The following is a 12,972-nucleotide window of genomic DNA, read 5'->3' as shown; positions in this document are numbered from 1 at the left end:
AAATGTTGTCGATATAAATAAATCAAAGTAATTTAGTTAAATAGATAAATATTGAATTTAGGTGCTAGAATGAACATGGAAACATCCACTATTGTGACATGAATCTTTCATGTTGAAGTATTTCCATATACACCAGAGCGTCAGTGTACTTTTCTGTTGTGGACCGTAATCATAATATGAATGAATGAATTAATTCTTCATCTGTTTTGATAATGTAAATAATTTATTGCAATACAACATGTCAGAAATAGCCTTCCCTTACATATACAAGGTATGTTTCTATACAAGATAATTTCAAAGAAAAATGAAAAACAATAATAACTACATATTTAACAATCTACAACTCAAAATATGATCGACGATTGTTTCATCTTCTAACTGTCAATCTAATTATCTAATTCTTGTTTTTAGAAGCTACAAACTCTTCAAAGGTTTTGTGCATCTTCCGCATCATCTCCAGCATCTCCCGTTGTATAGCTATCATCATATCCAGCTTCTCCCGTTGTATAGCTATCAGCTCAGCTGTGTCATCTGTAGAAGATTGAATTACACTTGAAATGTATGCATACAGTAAACACTATTTCAATAAATCCACGTTTTACTGTGGTATCAATTTAGTTTCCCATCTGATAGTAAGATAACTAATTTATCCTTTAGTTCTTGGGGATATCTCTTTTGATATTGAGGACAACTGCATAAAATGATATAACTGTGTAAGCAACGATTCGATAATAGTGTCATTGATCCAAACATATCTTACATTTATTTCGTTGAAAAAGGCAATTCAAAAGGATTGTAAAAGATTATATTTGATGACGAAAGGGCTGTGTATTTAAAACGTTCAAAGTTTCTGTTTTATCCTATCTATCGTCAATAATTATACCCCTAGACGTGGTAGCAGATTTCAGAAACTTGAAACTAATGGGAGATAACAGCGAATTATCGCCAATAATTATACCACAAGACGAGTATTTCAATTTTGTAATTGATGATGCAAAGATTAGTGACTTGGAACAAATATAACTCGTGTAAATTGAATAATTTTGTTCACCTGCTATTTTTGTCAATACGGAAAAACATTCTTAGTAATGCCTATGTCAATTTATCCGAAACCTTGTATTGGAAAACACATGCAGTCTATAACTTTCATATTTTCAAAGTCCGTTAGGATTTTAAGTAAGAATTTGAAACTGATGTCCACTTGACCCCCCTCCCAAAAAAAACCCCTCTGAAATTCAATATGACTTTTCCATATATCAGGTAAGTATTCATCATTTATTTTCAATTGTGGGAATCTGGGTCAGAACAGATCCTCAGTAGTCCTTGCTTGTCGTAAAAGGCGACTCAATGGGGCACGCCAATCGACGTCCCGTGTCACATCAGGTGTGGCACGATAAAGATCCCTCCCTGCTCAAAGGTCATAAGCGCCGAGCAGAGGCCTTAATCTTCCAGTGCATCAACGGTAATGGTGACGAAAAAATTCTCGAGTGAGATGTTAAACAATATACAACTACTACAATCAATCTACAAGGATTATTGTTTCACATCTACATTATTATAGCACATGGGTGTATATCCCATGACAATGGTTGTCTTGTATTGCTCATGTTGTATAATTCGTAAGTATATTTTAATTACAGGGTTAACACATCATATCTCAGTAGCAATCATTATGACCACAACTTTTCTCTTAATCTCATAATTTCTGTCCACGTACAAACAAGAAAAAATAAACAACAAGGATCAAACTGCAACATTGCTCTGCTACCATTTCTATTTTTGTAGTTACTGAATAAATATACCCCCGAAAACAAACATATATCGATGATAATGAAATCAAAGCATAATCTGCAAGGTACCTTTCACGGTTCTATTTGTTTTCTTCTTTTGTTTCTTACCTATGAAAGAAATATATGGATATGAAACTAATTAACACGTTCTCTCTCTCTCTCTCTCTCTCTCTCTCTCTCTCTCTTTATATATATATATATATATATATATATATATATATATATATCAACTGATATACCGTTACGGAAGAGCTTGATCTGCATATGGTAAGTTTTTATCGAGGCAAGCTACTAACACACAAGTTGATGGTACAGGGGTTTTAACAGTCTCATTTAAAGTCAGTGTTTCACAAATTGTATGGTCGTTGTTACGATCAAGTTTGCCACTACAACCGTTTATGTTTTCTTTTAACATAAAATGAGAGTGCTTGAGAAAGGAATTTTTTGACAATACCATAAATTATTGTCATTCGAGTTTGTGCATTTCGCAACTTATATGGTCGTTATAATGATCTAGTTCGTCAATGCAACCTATCATTGAGTCAAATGCTGTCTGACATGCAAGGTGAAGATAACGAACAGTGATCAATCTCATAACTCCTATAAGCAATGCAAAATAGATAGTTGGACAAACACGGACCCCTGGACACACCAGAGGTGGGATCAGGTGCCTAGGAGGAGTAAGCATCCCCTGTTGACCGGTCACACCCGCCGTGAGCCCCATATCCTGATCAGGTAAACGGAGTTATCCGCAGTCAAAATGAGTAAGCATCCCCTGCCGACTAATCACACATACCATGGTCCGTATATCTGGTCAGGTAAACAAAGTTATCTATAGTCAAGATCAATGTGCCAAGAACGGCTTAACAATCGGTATGAAACACGTCAGACAGAATTTGACCCAATGCGAGGTTGTATTGACGAACTAGATCGTTATAACGACCATAGAATTTGCGAAATGCTGACTTCAATCGAGACTGTTGAAATCCCTGTACCATCAACTTGTTTGTCAGCAGCTTACCTCGATTTAAAAACTGACTATACCCAGAACATGCTCTTGCATATCGAATAAGTTGAGATATATAAACACCATATGCAGGTGATAATGGAATATTGCTACATAAATGTGGGAAGTTGACGATGGAGAAGCTGAAATCATCCCGTTTGTCATGCAAGGTGAAAATAACGAACAGTGATCAATCTCATAACTCCTACAAGCAATACAAAATAAATAGTTGGGCAAACACGGACCCCTGGACACACCAGAGGTGGGATCAGGTTCCTAGGAGGAGTAAGCATCCCCTGTTGACCGGTCACATCCGCCGTGAGTCCTATATCCTGATCAGGTAAACGGATTTATCCGCAGTTGAGTTGTGAGTTTGCCGTTAATGTCTACTTTCAATAAAATATCTAAGTATGAAGCAGAAGTGGACGACTTTGTAGTGTCCATTATTTGAAGCTCACAGGGATATATCAAATCGACATATAAATGAAAGCTATCATTGTTAATATACAAAACGTCATCGATATATCTAAAAGTCGAATTGAATGTCACAGCAAGATATTTTTTTTTCTCAGGTAGAAGTTTTTGTATAAATTCTGTTTCATATGAATATAAAAACACGTCAGCTAACAAAGGAGCACAATTCGTGCCCATGGGAATTCCAACAGACTGCTGGAAGACCTGATCACCAAAGACCACGAAGATATTGTCAATGAGGAACTCTATCATATTTTTTATTTCAACTTCAGAGCACTTTTGCGTACATGTTTCATACCGATTGTTAGGCCGTTCTTGTCACACTGATTTTGACCACGGATAACTCGGTTTACCTGAGCAGGATACAGGCTCACAGCGGATGTGACCGGTCGACAGGGGATTATTACTGCTCCTAGGCACCTGATCCCACCCCTGGTGTGTCCAGTGGTCGGCGTTTGTCCAACTATCTATTTTGCATTGGTTATAAGAGTTATGAGATTGATTACTGTTCGTTATCTTCATTGGTCATACTGAGGAATTACTTACCGTCATAATACTACTACTACTAACACTACTACTACTACTACGACGACGACGACGACGATTACTACTACTACTACTACTACTACTAATCATAATAATCATAATAATTGCTATAAATATGAACAAATGATTTTTTTGCAGTTAGAATTTGTTGATACACTATTTCGAATCAGGCATTTGTTGAATTAAATGTTGCTGTTTTTTTTTTTTATTGTTTTACATTTGATAGGATATCAAGAATACATATGTTGGAGCCATTTATTGTTGTTATGCATTTCTAAATTACCTAAAATTAATAATTTTGATATACCTTTAAGTATGTAATGTAAAAAAAAATAGCAGGACAAATCCACCGTGAGCCCTATATCTTGATTAGGTAAACTAAGTATTTTTTTCTGTCAAAGGTAATTTGTAAGGAATGGTCTAACAAATGATATGAAACACGTTCGACAGCGCTTGACCCAATGGCAGGTTGTATATGCAAAATTAATAGTGATAATGACTGCAGAAGTTGATGACTGGCTATAGATAGATATTGAATAGATATTGATCTCTAATTTACCAGGCAGATTGAGATTTCTCACGCAAAAATAATGTGTCATTTCGTATTAGAGTCAACTGATAATTCAGCTCACCATGTAAAATGTATACTGCGAATTACTGTTTTTTTCAGAGTCTATCTTGGAAAATTTTGTTGAAGGTTAAATACTTACCAGATCCGGTTAATTCTGAAAAAACAGTATCTGCATCGGTGGAAGATGTGATGGAATCTAGATTAGAAAAAAAAAATAAAGTTCTTAATGCGCACATCAATGAATATTTACCGGAAACGGGATATATGAGCATGTCTTTACTAGGATTCGAACGCATATGATTGATACCCAAAATTGCTTGATTACAGTGACGTGTTAAACCCAAGGCGTTTAACATAGGCAGGGATTGTTACCTCTCTGTTCGAACAACATAGGTTGGGATTGTTACCTCTCCGTTCAAACAACATAGGCGGGGATTGTTACCTCTCTGTTCAAACATTAGAAGTGAAACTCACTGGACATCTTTTAATATGACCTCTAATGTAAAACGTTCAAAGAAGAATCACCACTACAAATGTTGGATATCTTTGAGTTGTCAGAATAGCCGGAACTCAAAGTACAGAAAGGTAGACATCCTAAACACCAGGCTATCGCCTCCGTTCACTTTATGAGATACTCTTACATTTATTGTTATATTCATCTGGTTATTGTGAACATGAAGTACCTATAATGTATACTGTGAATTACTGTTTTATCGGAGACTTATACAGTTTTGTGAAATTTTGTTGAGCGTTAAATACTAACCAAATCCGGTTAATTCTGAAAACACAGTGTCTGATGCAGTAGGTAGTAGGTGTGGTGGAATCTAAATTAAATTTTAAAAAGTTAGGTATGCGCAGATCATTTAACATTTACCGGAGAAAGGGTAAAGGGATACATTTTTAGCACAGGGGGTCAATCAATACTAGAAATCTAACACATATGATTGATAACCATAATTTATCAATTCAACACTGTGTTAAACGTAGCGTGTTTAACATAAATAGTGATTGTTCCTTCTCCATTCGAACGACATTAGAAGTGAATTGGAGATGACCTTTCAATGCAGAAATATGACCCTCTAGTGTCCTAACCACAAGGCCACCACACTCAGTATCCACAATTCTTAGTCTTCATCGTTGTAGTATAAAAAATAAATGTAGGTTTATTAACTTAATTCTCCTATGTAAGGTAGAGAGAAATTCATGAAAGCACTATAAATTAATGAATACTGACCAGGGCCTGTTACTCCAGTGGACACTTTAGTACTTCCTGTATCGGTGGTAGTGATGGCGTATGTACCGGTGGTAGTGATTTCTGGATGAGTAGTGATGGCGTCTGTACCGGTGGTGGTGATTTCTTGATGAGTAGTGCTGGCGTCAGTTACGGTAGAGCTGGAGTCTGCATCGGGATATTTGGTGACTGCACTTGTAGTGTTGAGATCTGAACCGGTAGTGGAGACTGAAGAGATAGAGCAGTGTATATTTCATATGTTGCATTCATTGGTATCATAGAATGAGGTAAAATAACATCTGACCTATAGTTTGTCGGTTTAAAAACATTCCTTTTAATATGTTGTTACAACAGAAAACTTTATACGAGCTGTAGATAGCATACTATGGAATATTTTAAAATTGTGATCTCCGCTTTAAAGTTGAAGGAAACATGTAGTCACTAAATGAATTGTCTATTAACAATGATAGCTTTTATTCATATGTCGATTTGATATATCCCTGTGAGCTCGAAATGAAGGACACCACAGAGTCGTCTACTTCTGCTTCATACTTAGATATTTTATTGAAAGTAGACATTAACGGCAAACTGACAACTCAACAGTATGACAAACGGAGGTGATTTCAGCTTCTCCATCGTCAACTTCCAACATTTATGTAGCAATATTCCATTATCACCTACATATGGTGTTTATATATCTCAACTGATTCAATAGGCAAGAGCTTGTTCTGGGTATAGTCAGTTTTTAAATCGAGGTAAGCTACTGACAAACAAGTTGATGGTACAGGGATTTCAACAGTCTCGATTCAAGTCAACATTTCGCAAATTCTATGGTCATTATAACGATCTAGTTCGTCAATACAACCTCGCATTGGGTCAAATGCTGTCTGACTTGTTTCATACCGATTGTTAAGCTGTTCTTGGCACACTGATTTGACTGCGGATAACTCCGTTTACCTGATCAGGATATGGGGCTCACGGCGGGTGTGACCGGTCAACAGGGGATGCTTACTCCTCCTAGGCACCTGATCCCACCTCTGGGGTGTCCAGGGGTCCGTGTTTGCTCAACTATCTATTTTTATTGCTTGTAGCGGTTATGAAATTGATCACTGTTCGTTATCTTCACCTTGCATTCATACGCATATTACGAAGTAGTTCCTAATTTAGGATAACAAAAACCCAGCGATTTCATACAATTTAGAGTAAGCATCAATTTAATTGCACCAAAAGCATTTCATAATATGACTAACTATTTAGTCCAAAACTTAAATCTTGGATATCAGAAATGTTTACAAGATTTCTGTAAAAAGTCGTCAGAGGTGTAGTGCTCGTAGCACACGGAACTCTGGGTAGATAATGCAACAATTCATATAATGAAAGTACAGTGATCAATTTCACAACTCTTATAAGCAATACGTATAAACAGTTGGGAAAACACAGACCCCTGGGTATACCAGAGATGAGATCTGGTGCCGACCGGTCACACCCGCCGTGAGTTCTATATCTTGATCAGGTAAACGGAAAATCAGTGTGTCAAGAATGGCCTAACAATTGGTACGAAACAAGTCAGGTTTTTTCCCGTTTAAAGTGGAGTAGCTAACATTGAAAAACACATTGAGTATTTCTTTAAGCATATCCATGCAGACTAAACAAAGAAACAGAATACGTGATGAAGTATATTCTGCAATATTTGTTATACCCCCAGTGTAGATGTGTTATAAAACGTGTCAGTGGATAGATTATTATATCAACTAGAAATCCTGTCTGTTTTAGATAACAGACCAGTATTTACAGCACAAGAATAAATGATTTACCTGAATCACAAACCATTTCCTGAAGTCTCCTGTCCGTCAGCAGTGTTCCTTTGAAATCAAGAGGACTTTTACACGATGGCTTTGGGTATGTGAAGTAGTTTAATTTCAAGTTTCTCGATTCGGCAAAATTGAGAAAGGCGACTAATTGGCAATCACATTTGAAAGGATTGTTTTCTATTGCGCTACAATGAGAAAAATCATGTATAGAAGACACACACTCATACAAGCATATAAATAGGATCTTTCATGTATGGCATGTCAAACGTTGCAATATCTGATCTTTTCCATTTGTATTCTATTTTGTCCATTTGCATTGTATAATTTTTCATTTGCATTGTATAATTTCCATTTGATTGTATTTTTTTTTTAAATTGTATTCTTTATTTTCTATTCATATTGTATAATTTTCCATTTGTATTCTATATTTTCCATTTGTATTACATAATGTTTTGTATAACTTCTATTTGCATTGCAAAATCTTTCATGTCTATTAAGGGATTTTTCATTTTGCTTTGTTACGAAGGATTTCATTAATATAGGTCCCACTTATATTTAGCCGTCACCAGCTGTAGGTGACGTACCACAAATAGACTTGCTATGCTCATTGTACAGTGGCGTAGCAGTGGGGGATGTCGGTTTTTAAGGTCACATTATCAGAAAGACCCGTGATTCTCGCTTTTGAATAGCCATGTATATGGGAAAGTACGGTTTGATACAGCCATGGCACGAGTACAACTCGAATATGCTACCTCACTGAATTACCGTGACCGGTTCCATATAGGACTAGGTGAACATACATGTAGCTAGTAATAACGAATCTTGCGCTGGGCGACCCCCTCCCTTCACGAAGATGATATTTTGTTTATTTTGTATAGAAATGTAAAAAAAAAAAAGCCAGGCATCTATACGTTGTTTTAGAGGATTTCGTTCTCCTATCCCCCATGCACCCCCACCACCAAGGAATTGTCCTGGGCTGCGTTCAAGATCGTAGCGGCTAGCTTAGGGGCTATGTATGGCGGCTGATTTGTATCATTTTACACTTTATCGTCTTTTTGTTATTTCGAGGCAAAAATACAACAAGACGTTTCTTAGCAACTTTTCGTTTCAAAATAACGAAAAGACAATACATTGTAAATGGCACAAATCAGCCGCTACGATCTTGAACGCATCACATGACTCACTGGAGTTCTTAAGACAGTCCCGAAACATCCAGTAGTTTACTAGATTCTTTCGTTCAGAATTATCTAGATCAGCCAGTGGTAAAACATGAAACAAGTTTGAATGTGTTGATCACATTAGGTGCATATAAATGATACATTAATTAGGGGGGGGGGTGCGCCTTTGCATTTAGGAAATATGGTACATTCCTGCAAAACGTAGCTCCTGAACTTGATCTTTAAAACATCTCGCGAATTACCAAATTCGATAAACGATAATTTTCTGGACAGTTCTATATAAAAAATAGATCATGTTAGGAGGGAGTGGATTTGCCATCGCTAGAGCAAGGCACGTGTTTAAATAACTAGTCCTGCATTGATCTGGTCGCGGTAGCTAAGTGATATATCGCTTGGTTTGTGGGCTGGAAGTCGTGAGTTCGAACCCCGCTCCTGACATTGCCACACCGAACCTAAGACATAAACATAGATAGTGATTGCTCCTTTGCTAAACACTCGGCATTTAAAAGTGAGAATCACGGATCTCTCGGACATGACCTTAAAACATATATCCTGTTGACACAGGAGCACGCCACCACTCCCAGTCAGAGAACATTTGACCTTATGCTATGTTGTTTTGGCAATCTAGGTCGTCATGACGACCATAGAAGTGGGATGGCCAAGCCAAAGTGCGGTGGTCTGCGCTAAACTCAGATGGCGTGACATGCCAAATTACGATGGTTCACTCTCATAGCCAAAGTACGATGGTGAGACACACCAAAGTGCAACGGCGCTTTCCGAATGCTTCAACGTGCGATGGTGTGAGATGACTAAATCTTTTGATTTGCAAAAAATACATAGTGTTTTGGTACAGACTGTACCAACCGAGTGTTGTTTCACCAAACTACCAATGTAAAATAATAATATTAATATATATCAAATATTACATGCATAATAATTATAGATAACTTGTTTCATTACCATTTAGTTGTCGTGTTATCAAACACAAAGTTTTCAAATGCGTAATCGTATAGAATATTTTACATTATAGTATACCCCCACGAGGAATTTAATACATGTTCATAACAATATAAAAATTATACGGTGCCAATTTTAATGCACCAGATGCGCATTTCGACACATAATGTCTCTTCAGTGATGCTCAACCGAAATTTTTGAAATCTGAAATACCAGTAAACTTGTAGGCCCTAAGAGCTATTTTAGGGGAAAACAAAGTGCCAAAAAAGTAATAAATGATCATGACTCCAAATCATACTCGGGCGAAGTAGATATTTCGTCAACAAGTGTACCTTGCTGTTCTCACAGAGTGAACATTGCCCTTGCTATCGTCCATGACAATCTTAATCACCCATGCTTTCCTACAATATCCCGCAAACGTTGATGCAAAGAGAAAGAACCTTAGTTTGGGCAAACTGGCGTTGCATTTCTTCGGTTTGATTATGAAAGACGTTTCAAACGATGCCATGATAACATAATGTCAAAACGTCACTGAACCCCCGCACCCAATCGTCACTACTTGGTCATTTCCGTAACCGCAAATGAACATCGTATTTGGTTCGACGCCATCAGACAAATGCAGCTATGACGTCACGGTCGTACGTTATAATATGAAACTAGAGCTTTCAAATGCATCTAAGTTACCATACATATCTAAGGTATTCTAAAACTATCAATTTCCACTGATACGTTTATATATTAGAGTGAATAAGACGTTAATGATGCGAGAACTGAATCTGTGGTGAAAATATAGATAACACATTATACAGAGATTCGGTGGTGGCCTTTTAACCTCATCCACAGGCGCGCTTCCGGCGAGGAAATGCATCGATTTTCCCCCGTACCATCGGACTAGAAGTGCCAGAACATCGAACTTTGGCGTCCGTAAAAGTCAACAAACCATCGCGAATTGGCATAGACCATCGAACTTTGGCGTCGACCATCGAACTTTGGCGTAACCATCGCACTTTAGAGTCTTACATTGATATGATTCTAGCAATCATTTAAAGTTCTTCAAAACTTAGGTGGGAGCAGTGTTGCGCTCGTGAGATATACTTTTGTTAGGATGATTCCGATAGAGTTTAAGACTGATATCACTTAAAAGTGTTAGAAATTCTCATTTGTTTATTACCTGGATGTCATTAGATATAGAGAGAGGAAATGCTTTTCGCACGATAATTACAGAATCCGTATGATAGAGACGGATATTTTCCGGATTTAGGAAGGACACATCGACACGTCAAATAGTTTTAGAAATAAAACTTTATAGATAAAATGCTTAGATTACATTAAAAATGATGGATAAATTAACAAGTTATATATAAATTATATTAGTATGTCAGAAGATCTTACTTTATTGAGAAAAGCATGTTTTAGGACTTTTATATACGGTACATGACGTAATCAGCTGCACCATTGCGTCAAAATATAAAAGCCGCGAATCATAGTCCGCGGCAACAAAATTCTGCATTACATATTCCATTACGAACTTTGGCACCGACTGCTGTACCGTTGTTGAGGTATTTCCTTTATTTTAGCAAATACTTTATGTATTAAAATACGTAGCTGATTTAAATTATCTAGATGGTACAAGAAAGGGAATTTTAGATAATTAAAGTATAGTAAATTTATTGAGTACTTAGAACTTCATATGAATTCTTCAATTTCTTGGCGTGAATTTTGATAGTCGGTGCACTCGGTGTTCTGTCCCTGGGAGACACGCAAGGTCTCTCCCAGTTAGTTAATTATTTTATAGTTTATAGTTAGTATTGAAATTATTGTTATTTCAACGGATTTAGTTGGATTTAATAAATTAGAATTTAACTTAGATAATTTGATAGTTCGGTGCAAAGTTGCACCGTTACCGCACATTTCAGGTGCGTTGAATTTAGAGTCGATTAATTATATCCTCTGCGTGAATGTATAACTTGGTAGCAGTAGATTTGCATGGCATCCATATGATATATATCCCCATTTCATTGAATATATAGTCTATGACGGTGTTATAGATTAAGGGAGGTGGACTTTAGTATATTACGCACGGAGTGGCTTTAGAGTCGTTGCAGAAGCACCTTGCACCGAGTTACTTAGATATCGTACTTAGTTTAACAACATTCTATTTGCATGATGTGCTATAGATTGTGGGAGTTGGATTTTATGCATAATTAAATTAGTTCAGGTTGTAATTCTGATCATTGAGTTGGAGATCCAGACTTTGCCATTATAATCTGATAGTATTCTAGACTAGTAGTAGTGTTCGAGAACGACTATACCTATAGCACCTAACACCGGACACAAAGTAGCACCGGACACAAAGTAGCAGCGGGCACCTAGTAGTACCGGGCACCGATCAACACCGGATTCCCATCAGTGTTTTATTACTAAGACATTTTAGCCGAGCAATTGAACTGTGACTATACTTGTGTTTTTGATACTATCAATAAATTATTGTATTACCTATTATACATTGTGACGGTCATTTATAATTCTTTGAAGTGTTTCACATAAATCGCTTCAGCTCAGCCCATTTAAGAATTATTTTAAACTTGTTGTTTGATAAATGAACTCACGGTATCATTGTGTACCCGAAATGTGCTTTGGAAAAATGGTAGTATTACTTGCGTACAAAATACACGCATTTCATGAAGAGTTCAACTTACGGACACACTTACCTACACATTTGATGTTAATCTGTATTCAAACAAAGTCATCAAACATTTAACCAAGCAATATTCAGGTAAAAAAACAAACTCCTCTTACGATTTCCGTAATAGATCTCAAATGAATCCGCATAACTTGCCTGCACAAGACTCATTTATAAACACATAATAAAATTTTACCTCTTACCACAGGTAAAAAACAGAGTACATTTCAAAAGTATATTTTTCGAAAGCAGTGTAAACACGCTGAATTTCAATCAAGGGTAATTAAACAAACTATTTTAAAATATTCGGATATAAAAGATATTAAAGTACTATTCAGACACGTGAATATTGCAATAGTGTTCTGACATCTTATAGGCAGTTTGAAATAAGGTCTAAAGCTTTTGACATTCTCCCCGTCATAACAGTTCAAGTTTGCAGTGACTTAACGTTATTTTCCATTATGACGTCATATATCGGTAGTTCAGAGAAGTAAAGGCATAAATTGCAGTGTGATATTCTATAAGGGAATCCTTAACCTACCCGCATTATTGGAGTTTTTTCCCCCAAATGTTATTGTAAAATATATTTTAAAAATAAACTACATGAATTTCAAATGACATGTTTCAAACTATTGAATCCAAGGGCAACAGTTCTGTTTCCATTGATTTCTTTATCAAGTCCATTATGCGATATATTTCCTTTCAATATTTTTGTAAAGAAACAG

At 36.4% G+C, this 12,972-nt stretch overlaps 1 protein-coding gene across 28 annotated transcripts in view; it reads right to left on the bottom strand.

Moving 5' to 3' along the window:
- Window positions 1-200: 200 nt before the first annotated feature.
- Window positions 201-12,972, bottom strand: part of LOC125666552 (leucine-rich repeat-containing protein 15-like) — a 412,115-nt gene continuing 399,343 nt past the window's right edge. For 24 of the 28 annotated variants that reach the window (XM_056151679.1, XM_056151700.1, XM_056151678.1 and 21 more), the window contains 5 exons: window positions 7,433-7,614; window positions 5,622-5,846; window positions 4,527-4,583; window positions 1,860-1,898; window positions 201-531 (listed from right to left, as the gene is read on the bottom strand). In XM_056151679.1, coding sequence (XP_056007654.1) covers window positions 395-531; window positions 1,860-1,898; window positions 4,527-4,583; window positions 5,622-5,846; window positions 7,433-7,614 — 640 coding nt within the window. In that variant the 3' untranslated portion in view covers window positions 201-394. Of the gene's footprint in view, window positions 532-1,859; window positions 1,899-4,521; window positions 4,834-5,150; window positions 5,212-5,621; window positions 5,847-7,432; window positions 7,615-12,972 lie in introns of those variants that run through there. The other 4 variants (XM_056151681.1, XM_056151680.1, XM_056151697.1 and 1 more) reach the window with 4 other exon arrangements.

This window comes from Ostrea edulis, chromosome 10 (genome assembly GCF_947568905.1).
Source record: "Ostrea edulis chromosome 10, xbOstEdul1.1, whole genome shotgun sequence".
NCBI classification, from domain to species: Eukaryota; Metazoa; Mollusca; class Bivalvia; order Ostreida; family Ostreidae; genus Ostrea; species Ostrea edulis.
This window is presented reverse-complemented; position numbering and strand designations above follow the sequence as displayed.